Source organism: Calonectris borealis, chromosome 24 (assembly GCF_964195595.1).
Source record: "Calonectris borealis chromosome 24, bCalBor7.hap1.2, whole genome shotgun sequence".
Taxonomy (NCBI): domain Eukaryota; kingdom Metazoa; phylum Chordata; class Aves; order Procellariiformes; family Procellariidae; genus Calonectris; species Calonectris borealis.
The window spans coordinates 2862806-2877256 of NC_134335.1; the positions used below are offsets into that span (position 1 = coordinate 2862806).

Here is a 14451-nt window from a genome sequence, read left to right on the forward strand (position 1 = left end):
GTAGGCACAGCCTGCCCAGGGCAGGGCTGATTACCCATGCATTATCTGAGCATCACAGGTTGCAGGCACGATCTGGAGGTGTGTAATCACATTTGCCTTTCTCCTCTGGCGCCTGCTGAGCCTGCGTCTCCGCAGCCGGAGGGGAGCAATGGCCAGCATGCAGAGCCAGACATGGGGCCTGGGGCTGAGCACAGGCTGCATCACAGCACACACCTCAGCTCCTTCCATCTTTCCCTGCCCTCACAGAGAGGCCCAGGGGCTCAGCTGGGTCCTGTTCATGCTGCCGGAGGGAGCTGGCCCTAGTGTGGGCCGTGCCAGCAGGCAGCACTCTGCTCCCCCACTGTGCACGCCCTGACATGCTGCTTGGCATGCCCCAGGTGGGGATGGGGGGCCCATGCCTTCCTCAGCCTCTGCAGCCTCCGACCATGCCACCGGGGCCCAGAGCAGCCCCGGTGGCTCAGGAGGAGTCTGCGGGGTGCTCTGTGTGCCAGCTGCCTCCCAGCAAGCCCCCTGCCAGTCCCGGTGAGCGATGAGCTGTCGGCTGGCGTGGGCTTCCTGCGCAGCTCCAGGGTGGATGAAAGGCAGATGTGCAGGGCGGAAGCCGGCTGCCGCGTTCGCCCGTGCCTGCACCTCTTCACACAACACCGTCAGGGCCGAGAGGGGCCCCACTCCCTGGGGAAGGGACGGGATGCGGGCCAGCGCCATGCATTCCCACACCGCCTGGGAACAGCTCGCTGCTTCCCGCTGCTGGGGCTCGGCAGAGCTAAGGCTCACTACCTCCGGGCAGAAACCCACCAGTCCCCAGTGCTTTTTCGGGTGCTTTAGGGCTCACGCAATGCATTGCAGTCTGGGGTAAATACAGGGACCTGCCTGGGCTGTCCGACCTCTGGCTCTTCATTCCCTGGGTGGAAGACCACGAGGGACGGGGTATCAGATGTCCCATGAGGGCAGAGCTGCCTTCCGGTTTCTCCACCCCATCTCTGTCCACCTCTGTGAGCCCTCTTCGATGCCCCTGTCCTACAGCTTAGGAAAACGCCTTCTTCCATCCCTGCTTCCTCAGCTGGGCTCCCAGTGGCTTCTTTGTGTCTCGCCTCTCCTTCCTCTCCTTTTCTGCAGGGCCTTTATGTGGGGATTATTAACCATGGCTACAGGGCCTTTGTTTAGGAGGGGCCGGGAGCAGGAGCCGGGCGAGGGGCTGGGCGGGTGGAGGGAGGAAGGAAGAACGTGAGCAGAAGGGGGGAAGGAAGGTGACATCTGGATTTCTGTGCCGGAGGAGCGCGATCTCCCGGGGCAGCTGTGCGGAGGCGGCTGGGGGCTCAGTGGATGCAGAGCCCTGAAGAGGAGCCAAGCTGGCAAGGGTCACCCAGCCCCACACCATCCAAAGTGCAGCCCCCAGCATCCACCCTGGTGATGATGGCACTGTCAGAGGACGGACCCATGAGCCCCAGGGCTCCAGCTCCCCTGCAAGGGCTGGCTTGTGGCGTGCAAGCCAAGTGGGCTTAGCCACGCTCCACAGGGAGCGGCGCAGGGGTGGTGGGGAAGGCTGTGGAGCCATGCAGCCCTCCCCTCGCACCCTGCCCCGGGGGCCTGACCCTCGCTGTGCGCGGGGCGGATGGACAAGGACAGCTGGGGGAGTGAGCCCTCCTGGGGAAACCTTATCCAGCCAACAGCCACAGGAGGAAGGAGCCCTCTGCCCAGGGCTGGCCTGTCACTTGGCATCCCAGGGATACAGGCTCCCCATGGTCCGGAGCAGGTGCAGCCCCAGGACAGCATGCAAACAGCCACGTACTGCCCCCTCGCTCACGTGTGCAGCCGGGCCAGGCCGGTATGTGCCCCAGGCTCCTCTCCCAGCCCTGGTGCACTGCCACCCAGGTGCGAGGGGCAGGCTTTGGGGCTGGGGCTGGATGGGATGGGGGCTGACGGGACAGCAGGGGGAAGCTGGGAGCCTGGGGACGGCTATTTATAAACCGGCCTTTTCCTTCGGAAGACTTCCGAGTTCATCTCTCCCCAGTGCCGGCCGGAAAAAGGCCCCATTGTTTCAGCACCAGATGGGCCGGGCACTCGCCCGCACAATGGGGCGGATTATGCACCCGGCCGGCGGGGGTCCGGCAGCGGGACGCCCGGGAGGAGCAGCTGCCTCCAGTGCCCACGCGGCAACCCTGTGGCATGGGCTGCCGGGCCAACAGCAAGGCAGGCAGGGGTCCCAGCCACACTCATTCGTCACCCCTGCTAACACCACAGCTCTCGTGCCACGGCTGCCCAGAGCAACGCGGAGGAGGAACGCCCCTGCCCTGTGCTCCATGTCACCCAGCTTTCCCAGCTCGCTGCGGTGTCACTGAGCAGCATGCTCCCCGCTGCCAAGAAAGGGAGAAGCCAGGATGGGGGCCCAGCATCACCCCCTGTGCTTGCCTGGGGCCCTGGGCAGTGAAGTCTTCGTCCCGGCTTTGTCTGTAGGGCTTGGGGCTCCCGCAGGACAGCTCATTAGGAGTGACGGCAAGAAAGTGTAATGAGAGATTAGCCCCAGGCAGGTGGTGAGGCCAGCTCCAGCTTTGGGGGAGCCCCTCTCGCACCCATGGGCTGCGGAGGATCCCTCTGGAGGGCTTTAGGGAAGGCTCCCTGCTGCTGCGAGGGCACATGGAGTAGGGGCAAAGGCAGACGAGGACTGCCTGAGAGAAGGCAGCAAGCAGGGCGCAGTCCCCAAGCCGCCTCCCCACGCCACCTCCCCTGCTCGGCCCTGCAGCACTGGGGACATGCCGGAGCACCAGGGCTCAGGGGAACTGTGGGGCTGGCGGAGCCGAGCAGGGATTTCTCCTTGCAGGACTTTCCCATGGAAGAGGACTTGCTTTTCCCAGGGCCGTCTGGCTGGGCTCCAGGAGGAGAGAGATATCCCAGCTCCCTTCGTGGGGAGCCACACAGCCCTCCAGAAACACAGCGGGCAGCCCTCGTGCTCCCACTCTTCCACCAGTCCACAGGGCAAACAAAGGCAGGGAAGGTGCCCGCTGCTGGGGACACAGAGGGAGACAGGAACCCTCCAGCTCGCAAGCCTTCCCGCGGACTCTCCCCGGCAGTCTCAGCTGTGCAGCACACAGGGCGGATGCCAGCTGTCATTCCCTCCCAGCAGGGATACGTGCGTTGGGGGATACCATTACCTGCGCCTCCAAGGCTAGGCGAAGGCCAGAGGAAGAGTGAGCCACGCTATCCTGGAGCTCAGCCCGAGTGGGGACAGGGGACTTCCCTGGAGCGGATGCACCAGAATGAGCTATTGTTCCAGCCTGGCCTGCAAGCACGGGGCTGCAGGCACCCGCCGCCACACTGAGGCATCTGCCCGGCCCTTGGCAAGGGCATCTTGAGGGGGACCCAAGGTAAGGCTGCTGGCAGCGCCTAGGAGGATCGTGCTGGCTGGCTTCTCCCAGGCGCCGGGGCTGCCACACGGCCAGGGGTTCACAGGCGAGAGAACCCTGGAGATGGTCCCAGCTGCCCAGCAAGCCACAAGCGTGCTGGGAGCGCTGGTGTGATGCCAGCAGGACCCACACCCCAGAAACACCCTTCCGGACTCAGGGCAGTGGCAGGGCAGGACATGCCCAGGCAGCAAGGGCCTAGGGAGGCAGGGGAAGATGTTGGGGCTGAGGAAGCTGCATGTGTCCCGGCGGAGGCAGGCCTGGAGGGAGCTGTGGTGATCCCCAGCACTGTCTCCCAACTCTGCAGCTGCAGGCTGTGCTGCCAGCCCTTGGTATGTCTCATTTTTCCCATTCCTCTGCCAGACGCAGCCTGTTCCCAGTCTGCTGGGACCTGCCCAGGGTGTGATGTGAGGCAGCCCCAGTGCTGCTAGCCTGGCCCCAGGCTCTGCACAGCCTGGATCCCAGAGCACAGGATCCTGATCCCCCTCCCAAACACATTGGGCTCCAAAGAGCTCCTCAAGCACTGGGACACCCGGCTGCGGTGTTGCTCCCTCCCTCCCTCCCTCTGCTTCCAGCTAAAAGCCGTAAGGACACAGCAGCTACGGGGGCTGAGGCAGCCCTATAGTTGGTTTCCTCTGGCTGCTCTGTTTCCCCGAAATGCGGGGCAGCTGCCTGGCTGCAGTGAGCTCAGCACCGGGAAGGCAGCTCAGAGGCATGATGCAGCAGCAGCCCCGCAGCCGGGCTCAGTGCCAGCACAGTCAGTGCACTGCACAGCCCCTGGCTGGCAGTGGGTCTCCAGGCAGGGCTGCCTGCAGGGCAGGCAGGCAGGGGTGCACATGCATCCTGGGCTCCTGCGCCCTCAGGGTGGGCTGTGGTGGCCCCTGTTAGCACCAGCGCAGCCCGGTTTACGGCACAGCCCTGTCTATCCTGTGCCAAATGAGCACCAAGAGGCTGACGAGGGCAAGGGGCTCACAAGCAGGGCCCATCCTGTCCTGCTGCCAGCAGCTGCCACGGGCACAGCTGGGAGCACGGTGGCATTGCGCCCGGACCTCCAGCAAGTGCAGGGACAGCTGGGGGGACTCTCCTCACAAGGAGGGGTCCTGGCCACAGCCCAGCTGCCAGGCACTCTGGCAGGGACCTCTGTCCTCCCCGCAGGGCCCCGGGAAGGCGTTTTCCATCCCTCCACACCAGCCTCGCAGCCCCTCCACCGGGAGCCCCACTCTACTCTGCTCCAGCCAAACCGGTGTTCCAACCTGAACCGATCTCCCGGGTGCTCCCAGCCCTCTGCACCCCGCCTCGCCCCGTGCCGGGGTGCCTGAGCCCTGCGCCTCTCTCCAGCAGGTCTGGACGCTGCGGAGCCGGACACCCTACAGCAGGGGAGAGCAGGCACAGGCTCCCCTCTGCCTCCCGGAGCACAGAGCAATGACGGAGAAGCCCTGCTACGGAGCCGCGACCTCTGAACCCTGCAGCCGCGGCACCTCTCCGGCCCCTCAGCGGGGAACCCCCCGGGGTACGCTGCCCCCGGCACGGCAAGGGCCCGGGCAGGCGCCAGGAGCAGGGAGGGGGAGGCAGGTGCGCGGCCGGCGGCAGGGAAGGAGTGGAACACGCCCAGCCCTCGGCTCGGCTCTTTTTTTCCTTCTCCTGTTTGGTAAAGCAACGAGAAATCCAAACATTACCATAAATGCTGAAAGCATCCTGGCTCCGTCACGTGGGCACGGGCGCACACGCCGCCGGGGGGATTCAGGCACCCGCTGCGAGGCAAACCGGCCAGGCAGGGAGGGAGCGGGGCTGGCGGGGAGCCAGGCGGCAGGACGGACCCTAGGCGGGTGTGAACACCCCAGCAGGTCCAGGGCCATCCGCAGGCCGCGGAGCAGCACGAACAGCAGGTCCATGGCGGCCGGGGCCAGGCGGCAGGACGGACGGACAGACGTGGATCTGCCATCTCGGCAGCCCAGCCAGTGTTCCGGCTCGAGGAGAGCTGGATGGCACCAAGCAGCATCAGCCCACACAGAGTGTGCCAGGACGTGCGCCCTGCCCTGGCTTCTGCCCCGGCTCAGGGTGTTATGGGGGTAACATGTAGGGGAAGGAGCAAGCGGCTGCAGGAAGAGGACCCCAGCGTCCTGCTCCGTCGGGGCTCCTCCCTTGCTGGGAGTGCAGTGCTTCCCTCCTTGGCTCCGTGCTGGCCGGTGCCTCCCGGCGCTGCAGATGTCTTTTCCATGGGTCATCTGCTCCGCTCGCTCTCCCCTTCCTTAAAAAGCCTTGGACTCCAGGGCTGGATTTTCCTGAGTTTGTCATCACTGTCAGTGCAGTGGGACTGGACTATCGCCTGGGGCTGAACAAAGGCCAGAGACACTGGCAGCCCCACGCCCTGCCCAGGAGCCGGCAGGGAGGGCAGGAGCTGCTCTGGGGCTGTAACCTTGGGCCAGGCCATGGCCATGGGTTTATTCTAGGACCTCCCGCAGGAAACTGCTTGGTGAGGCGACAGCAGCGCTGCCTTGGGCTGACCCTGTCCCAAACACTCCCGCCCCAGGGACCCTGCTAGTGAGCAGAAACCTTCCCCGTGCCAGGGCTGAGCCTGTCACAAACTCATCACATGTGTGGCCCCAGGGATCCAGTGGGTGGTGGGTGCCCCCCATGGTGCTTAGAACCAGGGTGAGAGGGCCGTTCTCATGCCCCGGCCTTCCGTGCTCCGTGCGTGCCGTGTCCCGGACACCGCGTGCCCGGTCGCCCGCGCCCCGCTGGGAGCGGGCCCGGACTGCCCTGGGCTCCGCGGCGCCGCCACGGTTAAACGAGCGCCGCTGGCCCTTTAAATGCGCGGCAGTGGGGCGGGGCCCGTTTCGGCGGCGACAGCCAGCCGGAGACGTCCCGCCCAGCAGCGGCCACGCCCCCAGCGGCCGCACCTCCGCCGCGTCCTCCGAACCACCCAATGGGCGGCGGGGAGAGGCGCAGCCCTCGCCGTCGATTGGCCCGGCGTCGCGCGGCAGCCCGAGCGAAGATGGCGGCGCCCGGCCCGGGGTAGCCCCGAGCGGGCCGCGGCTGACGGGGCCGTACGGGCCCCGGCGGGGCGCCTGGCCGCCACTCGCAGCCCGGGCCCCCCCGCCTGGCCCCGGCCGCCATGGACCTGCTGTTCGTGCTGCTCCGCGGCCTGCGGATGGCCCTGGACCTGCTGGTCCTGGTGCTGGATGTGAACTTCTTCCTGGTGTCCTCGCTGGTGTCGGCGCTGCTCTGGCTGCTCGCCGCGGCCTGCAGCCTCCCCGCGGCCGCCGCCGCCGGGGCGCTGGCCTGCTGGGACGGGCTGCTCCTCTCGCTGGCCTCCCTGGCCCGGGCGGCCTGCTGCCTGGCGCTGGGCGCCCTGCAGGGGCTGGCCGGCCTGCTGCGCAGCTGCTGCTGCGGCCTGGAGGGGCTCAAGGTGGCAGGGCACCTCCTCTCGCACCTGGCGCTGCGGGGCAAGGAGCTGCTGCACCGCGGGCTCTGCGGCCTGCTGGGCTGCGGCCAGGCCCTGGCCAGGCAGGTCTGCGAGGGCCTGGCCATCGGCACCAGCCTGCTGGCCTACCTCGTCAACAGCCTTGTCAACGTGTGCCTCATCGGCACGCAGAACCTCTTCACCCTGGTCATGGCCCTGTGGGACTCCGTCGCCGGTCCCTTCCTCAGAGTCACAGACTTGCTGACTGCGTTCCTCGCACACGTCTCCAGCAGTGCCATCGCTGTGTCCATCCTGCTGTGGTCGCCCTGTCAGCTGGCCTTCGAGCTCCTGGCCTCCGTCGCCGAACTCTTCATCAACATTTTCTTTGTGAACATTTACGGCCTGGGCTTGCTCCTCCTCATTATTGTTGTCAGCGCCTTTGTCTTCAACCCTGGGCTGCTGTGGACGCTGACAGGCTACGTGCTGGGCTACTTCAACACGCTGCCTTCCTACCACCGCCTGCAGCGGGATGTGTGGCGGCTCTATCAGGTGGCAGTCCTGACGCTGGGTATGGCCATGACCTCCCAGGCCTGGCGCAGGTTGGTGGACTGGAGTCTGCAGGTGACCAACTGGAGCCGAGGAGGCAGAACGATGAACCGGGAAAGCAACCAGCGAGGGGCCGCTGCGCCCGCCGCGAGACCAGCAGCCCCTGGCAGGCTGATGCTGGCAGGGGATGGCCAGCTGCCAGCCGAGCATGAGGACCAGCTGAATGCAGAGCAGGTACCACAAGCGCGTCCTGCTCTAAGTCGAAGTGCTGTGTCAGGACAGCATCTCCAGCCGCCCAGGGAGGAACCGAGCACCTCCTGGGGGAAAGCTCTGAGGAGGCAGCAGCTGAATGCAGCAGCTGGGGATGGTGAGGGCATTCTGGATAATGACCCCTGGGTGCTCCTGAAAGAACAAGAGGAACGTAAGAAATGTGTCATCTGTCAAGACCAAACCAAGACAGTCCTGCTTCTGCCCTGCAGGCACCTGTGCCTGTGTCAGGAGTGCACAGAAGTCCTCCTGCAGCAGGCCATCTATCAGCGCAACTGCCCGCTGTGCCGCCAGATGATCCTCCAGACACTCAATGTGTACTTGTGAACCCAAGGGGCGGGTGGCTTGGGTCATTTTCCCAGGAGGTCAAGGGCACCCCTGTCTCTGCCTCTTGCCGGGAAGCAGAACTTCCCAGGGCTGCCTCGAGTAGTTTCCAAAGAACTAAGGATGGTGCTGAAAGGGCAAAAGGCTGTCGGGGATGTCTGCTAGCCATATTTGCTACGTAACTAGATTGTAGCTCTTGCTAGCAAGCACAATAACTGATCTCTGCAGCCGGCTGAGAGAGTCACCTTTTTTTTGTTGACAACTTTTGCTTCAGGGCCTGTTGCCTCAAGCCTGCAGCAGTCAGATCCAAAGCAGAGCACAGAACAATGCTCTGGTTCCTCCTAGCCAAAGCTGATGGAAAGGTTAAAGGTTATGTTCTCCTGGGAATCACAGGGGTTAACGCAAGGCAAGGGAGGGTTTTTCCCAAGGTCTGTCCAGAAAACTACCTGGCAGACTGCATTCACACCTCTGTTTCCTGCTCCCACCATCTAAGCGGGGCAGCTCCCTGGGAAGGGGGAAGTGTGCCCTTTTTGCAAGGCCCTAGGAGAGCAACGAGCGCTCGAGCTTTTTAAGGTTTGCTACCAAAGGGCTGAGCCTGGCTTTCAGCTGGAGAAGAGCAGGGTTTCTGGGGTACTTCAGTATCCCAGCCACTGGGGCTTTGGTTTTTGAGCTTCCTGTTCCCCTTACTAGGACAATGAGGAGCTGTGATGAATGCGGGCTCCCTGCAGGCTGGCTGACTGCAGAGCTCAGTGTTGCTGCTGCCTCCACGCATCACCTATGCAAGACTAGCAAGCACACATCAGGTTACTCACATGGAGAGGCTGGAGGGAGTTACTCTTTCTGCAGGGACTGTGGTGCTGCTTGAGGAACCTGAAGGGTGGCTTGCTGGCCGGTGCTCACAGCCCTGGCAGCAGCAGCACACATCTGAGCCAATGCTGGAGAATCCCCTCTAGATAATACGCATTTTCTTCAGGCTCAGAGTGCCATGGAACTGTGTGGTTCACACCAGTGCTTGCTTGCTGCTTCCCAGGCTGGGCTGGCTAGAGGGAGTAACTCTTTGGGAGGAGAGAGGACACCTCAAAGCTCCTGGGAGCCCACTGAGACATTCCAGCTCCAGGCACAAGTTCTGCCTATCCATGCTGCAGATCTGCAGTTGCGTGTATGGAGCAGTACCAGGACCGTGGCTATCTTTGATTAGGGCAGGGTTACACTGCTGTTCTATCTTACTGTCTGTCAGAAATGTAGCTAGTTTTATTTAAAAGTGTCCCCTGAAGTCTAACGAGGGCATCCGATCCTGGCTGGGGAGGCCTCATGAGAGGCTCATGCCAGCTTGCTCAACCAGCACCGTTCCAAGAAATTGCTGGGCTGCAAGAGGGCCTTGCACTAAAAAGCTTTTCCTTTTCCAGCTGCTTGCCTGGGGTCAGCCACGCGCCACAGCCAATTTCGGCTGGAGCCAGACTGGAAAGAGTCTTGACTCCTGGACTGCAAGCCAAGAGTCTGAGTAGGGCTGGCATGGTCTTCCTTTTCTATCCTCCTTCTTGATTAGTGATTTAAGCCAAAACAGAGGCAGCAGAGAGGCCAGGCCATGCTGGGAGACACCTCTGTGCTGTAAACCTGACCTGTGGCAAGATACTATCTTGTTGGAGAGTGGCTCTGCTCTGGGAGGCACTGCAGCGGCTGGTTGCCCCTGCATTTTCTGGGGGCTGGAGGGACTCCCTGGCCAAGCTGGGCTCCTGAGCACTAATGGGTGTTGGAAGGGCCTGGCCCCAGGGCTGTCAGCTTCTTCCACCTCGCTTCACAGAGATGCAAAACTCCCTGCCCAAGCCCTGTTGCTCAGCCTCTTGTCCCTGTGCCTCCCCAGACACACCACCCATGTTAATATTTGCTCTTCCCAGCCACCTCTCTTGCGGCTGCAGCAGTGACACTTGCAGTTGAGTAGCCAAGCCCTTGCCAGAGCAGTGAGCATGGCCCCGCAGGCTGTGTTCCCCAGGGTCCAGCTTGTCCCAGGCACGTGCAGAGGTCCTCCTGCAAGAGGAGATGGGGAGCTGCACCCTTCCCTGGGTGTGCCTCTGGAGACACCCAGGAGTGGGAGTGTGGCTGTAGGTAGTGGTGTTTGGTCAGGACCAGCTCATGGATCTTGGCGTGCAATGTTTCCTACATGAATTGCAGGGAGGAAGGACACCTCCCCAGGACTGCAGTTTCTCCCCTCGAACCCTTTTTCTATTACAGCAGTCACGCTTATTGTTTTAGGGCCTGTTTGTTTGCTGCCTGTTTATAAAAAAAAGAGAAAGCTTTGCCTTAAGTTTAACTCTGCACTATGGACTAGATACTGAGCAGATTAAAGTCTCCTTTACCAAAAGCTGCCTGCTGCCTCATTCTTGGGAAGGGTTTTCCCTGGGGGGATGCGGTCTCCTCTCTGCTCGCCCCTGGGCTCCAGAGGAAGCCCATCACTTCCCACCAAGGGTCAGAGCTGGAGGGCCAACACCACCAGCAAGCTCAGGGGTACTTGTCTGTGGGGGCTTGCACCCAGAAAGGCAGTGCCATGGGATACCCTGGAGCCAGGCTGCTGCACAGGAAAAGCCTGGCACCCAAGAGATGAATCTACACCTGGAGACATGGTAGGTGGGCTTTCCAGGGCTGGCATCCCCCAGCCCCTCCTCTGCTAACCCACAGCGAGAGGAGGTGGTTGTGCATATGCCTGTGCAAGGGGACAGAGAGTGCAGCCTGCAAGGCACTAGTGCTAATGTCTGCATCTTGCCTGGAGATATGTTTGGTGCTGCAGCCTCTTCTGAGCCCAGGAGCAGGCAGAGCAGCTGGGGTAGCTCTTGCTGGTATGGTCCCAGGACTGGTGGGCATCTTTTCTCCACTTCTAATTCAGGTCACTTTGAACTGTTTAGTGAGGAGACAAGCAATGGCTGCTTTGCGGAGGGGCTTGTACACACAGCATCGTCTCTTTTCAGGAGTAGTTCCTCTCTGTACTGGAGCAAAGGGATTTGTGCTCGGATTCTCCAGAGCTGGAGCTCCCCAGGGCCTGAGCAGCCCAAAATGGAGAGGCTGGGATTTCCTAGGCTGGCAGGAACATGTACAGGGATGTGTAATCCCTGCTCCCGCGTGTCCTTGGCACCTCGATGTCCTGCAGCTTGCGATGGAGGGTGTTGGCAAGCCTGACTGTCCCACGGATGGAGGCAGCACCCGAAGCACTAGGAGTTGTGGAGCAGCAGGCAGCACAGGGCTCAGTCTTGCCTTGCAGAAAGGCTGTGGCAGTTCAGTCACGCTGGGCTACTGGTGAGCAGATGCATTCACTGCACCATGAGTTACTCCCTGGCCACGATCTGAGCTCTTGGCAGGTTGCTGTGTGCTTTTAAGTACCCTCTGCTTCTCCAGCCTCCTTGCAAATTGTTTGGAAAAATGTTTCAGGACCCTGATGGGCAGAGACCCCAGGAGTTCTGGCTCACCCTGCCCTGAACTCACCTACCTTGGCAAGGTCATGCCAGCAAGCTAGCTAATTTTAACCAGGATCCTCTCACGCCCTGGCTGAAAACCACAGCGGGGAGAGGGGGGCTGCTGGGAGGCCAGAAAGAGATGGACATCTGCTGCAGGACCACAGCTCTGTCAGTTATGGGACGGAAGGCCACGCCAGCAGCCCACCCAAGCCCTGCAGGGGCCCAGACAACTGGGGAAACTGAGGCACTGCTCTGCCTTCCTATCTTGAGCCAAGGCAGGCTGGGCACCCAGGGAGGCTGCAGAGCTGCCCTGGGGCAGGAGGACTGGGCCAGCTGGGGAACATCTGCCATCCCTTGCACAAGCAGGGTGCTCCCAGCCCAGCACCCCCTAAGCCAGCCCCAGCGGGGGACAGAGAAGGTGTTCAGCTGCCTCAGCCCACTGCGGCCAAGTCTGCCAAGCAAGGACAGGATATGAAGGACACAGCCTTCTCCCAGGAGCCATCCTGCACACACTTGGCTCACTCACTGGCCAAGCAGCAAGCAATTACAAGAGGAAAATGCAACCACTTCCTGGCTGATGGGCAGCGCATAGGGTCCCTGAGACTGATGGTCAGCCATGCCTGCTCTGACACTGTGGCTTTTGGTGCACAGCTGCACTGTCTGGCGAGAGTGTCCAGCAGAAGCAATGCTCACAGACCAGTCCAGGGCATGAGATCTGGAGTCCCTGGGGGTACTCCCTGCTCCAGAGCTTGCTTGGGAGCCTCATGCGTGAGCCAAGTGGGCTGGTCTCAGCCCATCATAATGCCAAGACCCTTCTCCCTTCCCCAAGGAGAGAGAGCATGATTCTGCTAGGTTACTTCAGTTTAGGAGCACTGGGATGGTGGGGGCTGACAGCTTGCTGAAACCTGGGCCCCCCCAGGCCCTGGAAAAATCCCTGGGATTCCTTTGTCAGCCCAGCTACAACACCCCCGCCCTAATGAGCCACTAGTCCCAGCCCAGGGACAACAGCCATCGTCTGCCTGACAGCAGGGAGCTGGCATGACAGACACTCGCTGCAGATATGCAGCAGCACGAGCAGCTAATGATACCAGGCCAACAGGGAGGGAGCAGGTGATGATGACTGGCAGCCAAACCATGGAGGGCCTTTGGGCTGCTGCTGGGCACCAGCTTTGCTCCCTCATTAGCAGCTTGGCACGGGGAGCCACACCGGGTCCCTGAACACAGTGGCAATCCCAGCGCCTCGGAGCCGCAGTGCCGAGGCCTCAGCGACACAGAGTGGCCGAGGCTGGCAGGGACCTCGAGATCATCCAGTCCAGCCCCCTGCTCAGGCAGAGGCAGCTAGAGCGGGTTGCACAGGACTGTAGCCAGTCAGGTTCTGAATATCTCCATGGATGGAAACTCTGCTACCTCTCTGAGCAGCCTGTGCCAGGGTTTGATCACCCTCATAAAAGAAGATGGCCAGCCCTTTGCTGGACTCTCTGCAGTATGTCCATGTCTTGTACTGGGGAGCCCAGCACTGGACCTAGCACTGCAGCTGTACCTGACCAGTGCTGAGCAGAGGGGAAGGATCATCTCCCTCCAGCTGCTGGCAATGCTTCTCATAATGCAACCCAGAAGGCTGGTGGCCTTCCTTGCCATGCGGGCACACTGCTGGCTTGCAGTAGACTTGTTGCCCACCAGGATTCCCAGGGCCTTCTCTGGGAAGTTGCTTTCCAGCCAGTTAGCCACCAGCGTGTGCTGATGCGTAGGGTTATTCCCCCCCAGGTGCAGGACTTGGCATTTTCTTCTGCTGAACTGGCCCGTCCCTGCATACTCAGACAGTCTCCTTATTCCTCCTAGTTCAACGCAGATAACCTGCCACTTCTGATTCCTGCTTGTTGGGATGGACTGCTTGAGCTTGGAGAAGCTGATCCTTGGTCCTGTTGGACACCTCTTCTCTCCAGGACATGGGGTTCTCCCAAGCAGATCCCTGAAGAGGCCAGTGTCTGTGCTCCTGAAATCCAGGGTTGTGGTCCTGCTTTTGTCTGTTCTTCTTTTTGCAGGATCCTGAGCTTCCCCTGGCCAGTCCTTCCTTGTCTGTGAGGCCCAGCAGAGCACCTCTCCTCAATCACCCATGTCAGCAAGGTGTTGTCAACATGCTCCAGAAGCCTCCCGGGCTGCTTGTGCCTTGCTGGGCTGTCCCTCCAGCAGATATTGGGGGCATTCCAGCTCCCTGTAAGGACCAGGGCAGGCTGACATGGAGCTTCTTCCAGATGCCTGAAGAAGGCAGGCTGCATCCTGATAAGGCTGCGTGTAGCAAACACCCACACAGCTGCCTGCTAATCCTGACCCATCAGCCCCCAGCTGCCACATCAGCCATCATCCCAAAGAGGCTGCAGCCCTATAAGTGCTCACAGCCCACTAGTTCCTCCTGCCCTCCATCCTGCCTGCATTAGTGGTCCCCGTACATGCCCACTTCCCAGCAAGGCCATGAGAGCTTGCCCACAACACTGTCCTGCAGGCACTGCCCTATCTGTGCCCCTATGCTGCAGTGACTCCACTTCAACCCTGTTTTGTTGGTAAGAGTCTCTGCTGTTCACAGCCCTGAGCCCTTTGCTTGCCCACCCCATCCCCACCTGAGTGAGGATTGTCCCCTCCCCTGCCGTTCCTGGTTTAAAGCTCTCCTTACCAGGTCAGCTGGCCTGCTGACAGAGGTCACGTGAAGATGACTGGAGAGTGCTCCCTGCACCTCATTAGCGATGAGGGCAGTGAACCTATGCCATAACCACAAGCTTTTGGGTGGAGCAGGAGCCATCCTTCTGCTGCTGGGAGTCACCAGGACAACCTTCACCACCGAGGGCATTTCCACTTTCAAACCTGGCAGGCACACACTCTGCCACCATAGTTGAAGGTTTGGGCTCTTGTAGCTTTAGGGTCTCAGAGATGATCCAGTTGATCTCTTTCATGCCCTCTCTAATGCCATGCAGCCTGCTGACCTGCTCCAGCAGCTCGTCCACTTGGCAGCACAGCTCTAAGATGTGCAAAACCACACACCTCTTGCAGGCTGCCAGCCAGGTGCAACACTCCCAGC

At 61.6% G+C, this 14451-nt stretch overlaps 1 protein-coding gene across 1 annotated transcript; it reads left to right on the forward strand.

The window, feature by feature from the left end:
* The first annotated feature begins 6394 nt into the window (after positions 1-6394).
* RNF26 (ring finger protein 26) lies at positions 6395-10297 on the forward strand. Its single transcript, XM_075172936.1, has one exon. It carries the CDS (start codon positions 6514-6516, stop codon positions 7939-7941), a length of 1428 nt encoding a protein of 475 aa, XP_075029037.1. The 5' UTR covers positions 6395-6513; the 3' UTR covers positions 7942-10297.
* The last annotated feature ends 4154 nt before the right edge of the window (positions 10298-14451 follow it).

What these genes read in the sequence shown, in the direction of transcription:
- RNF26 (XM_075172936.1), top strand. Translation starts at nt 6,514, where the DNA reads ATGGACCTGCTGTTCGTGCTGCTCCGCGGCCTGCGGATGGCCCTGGAC.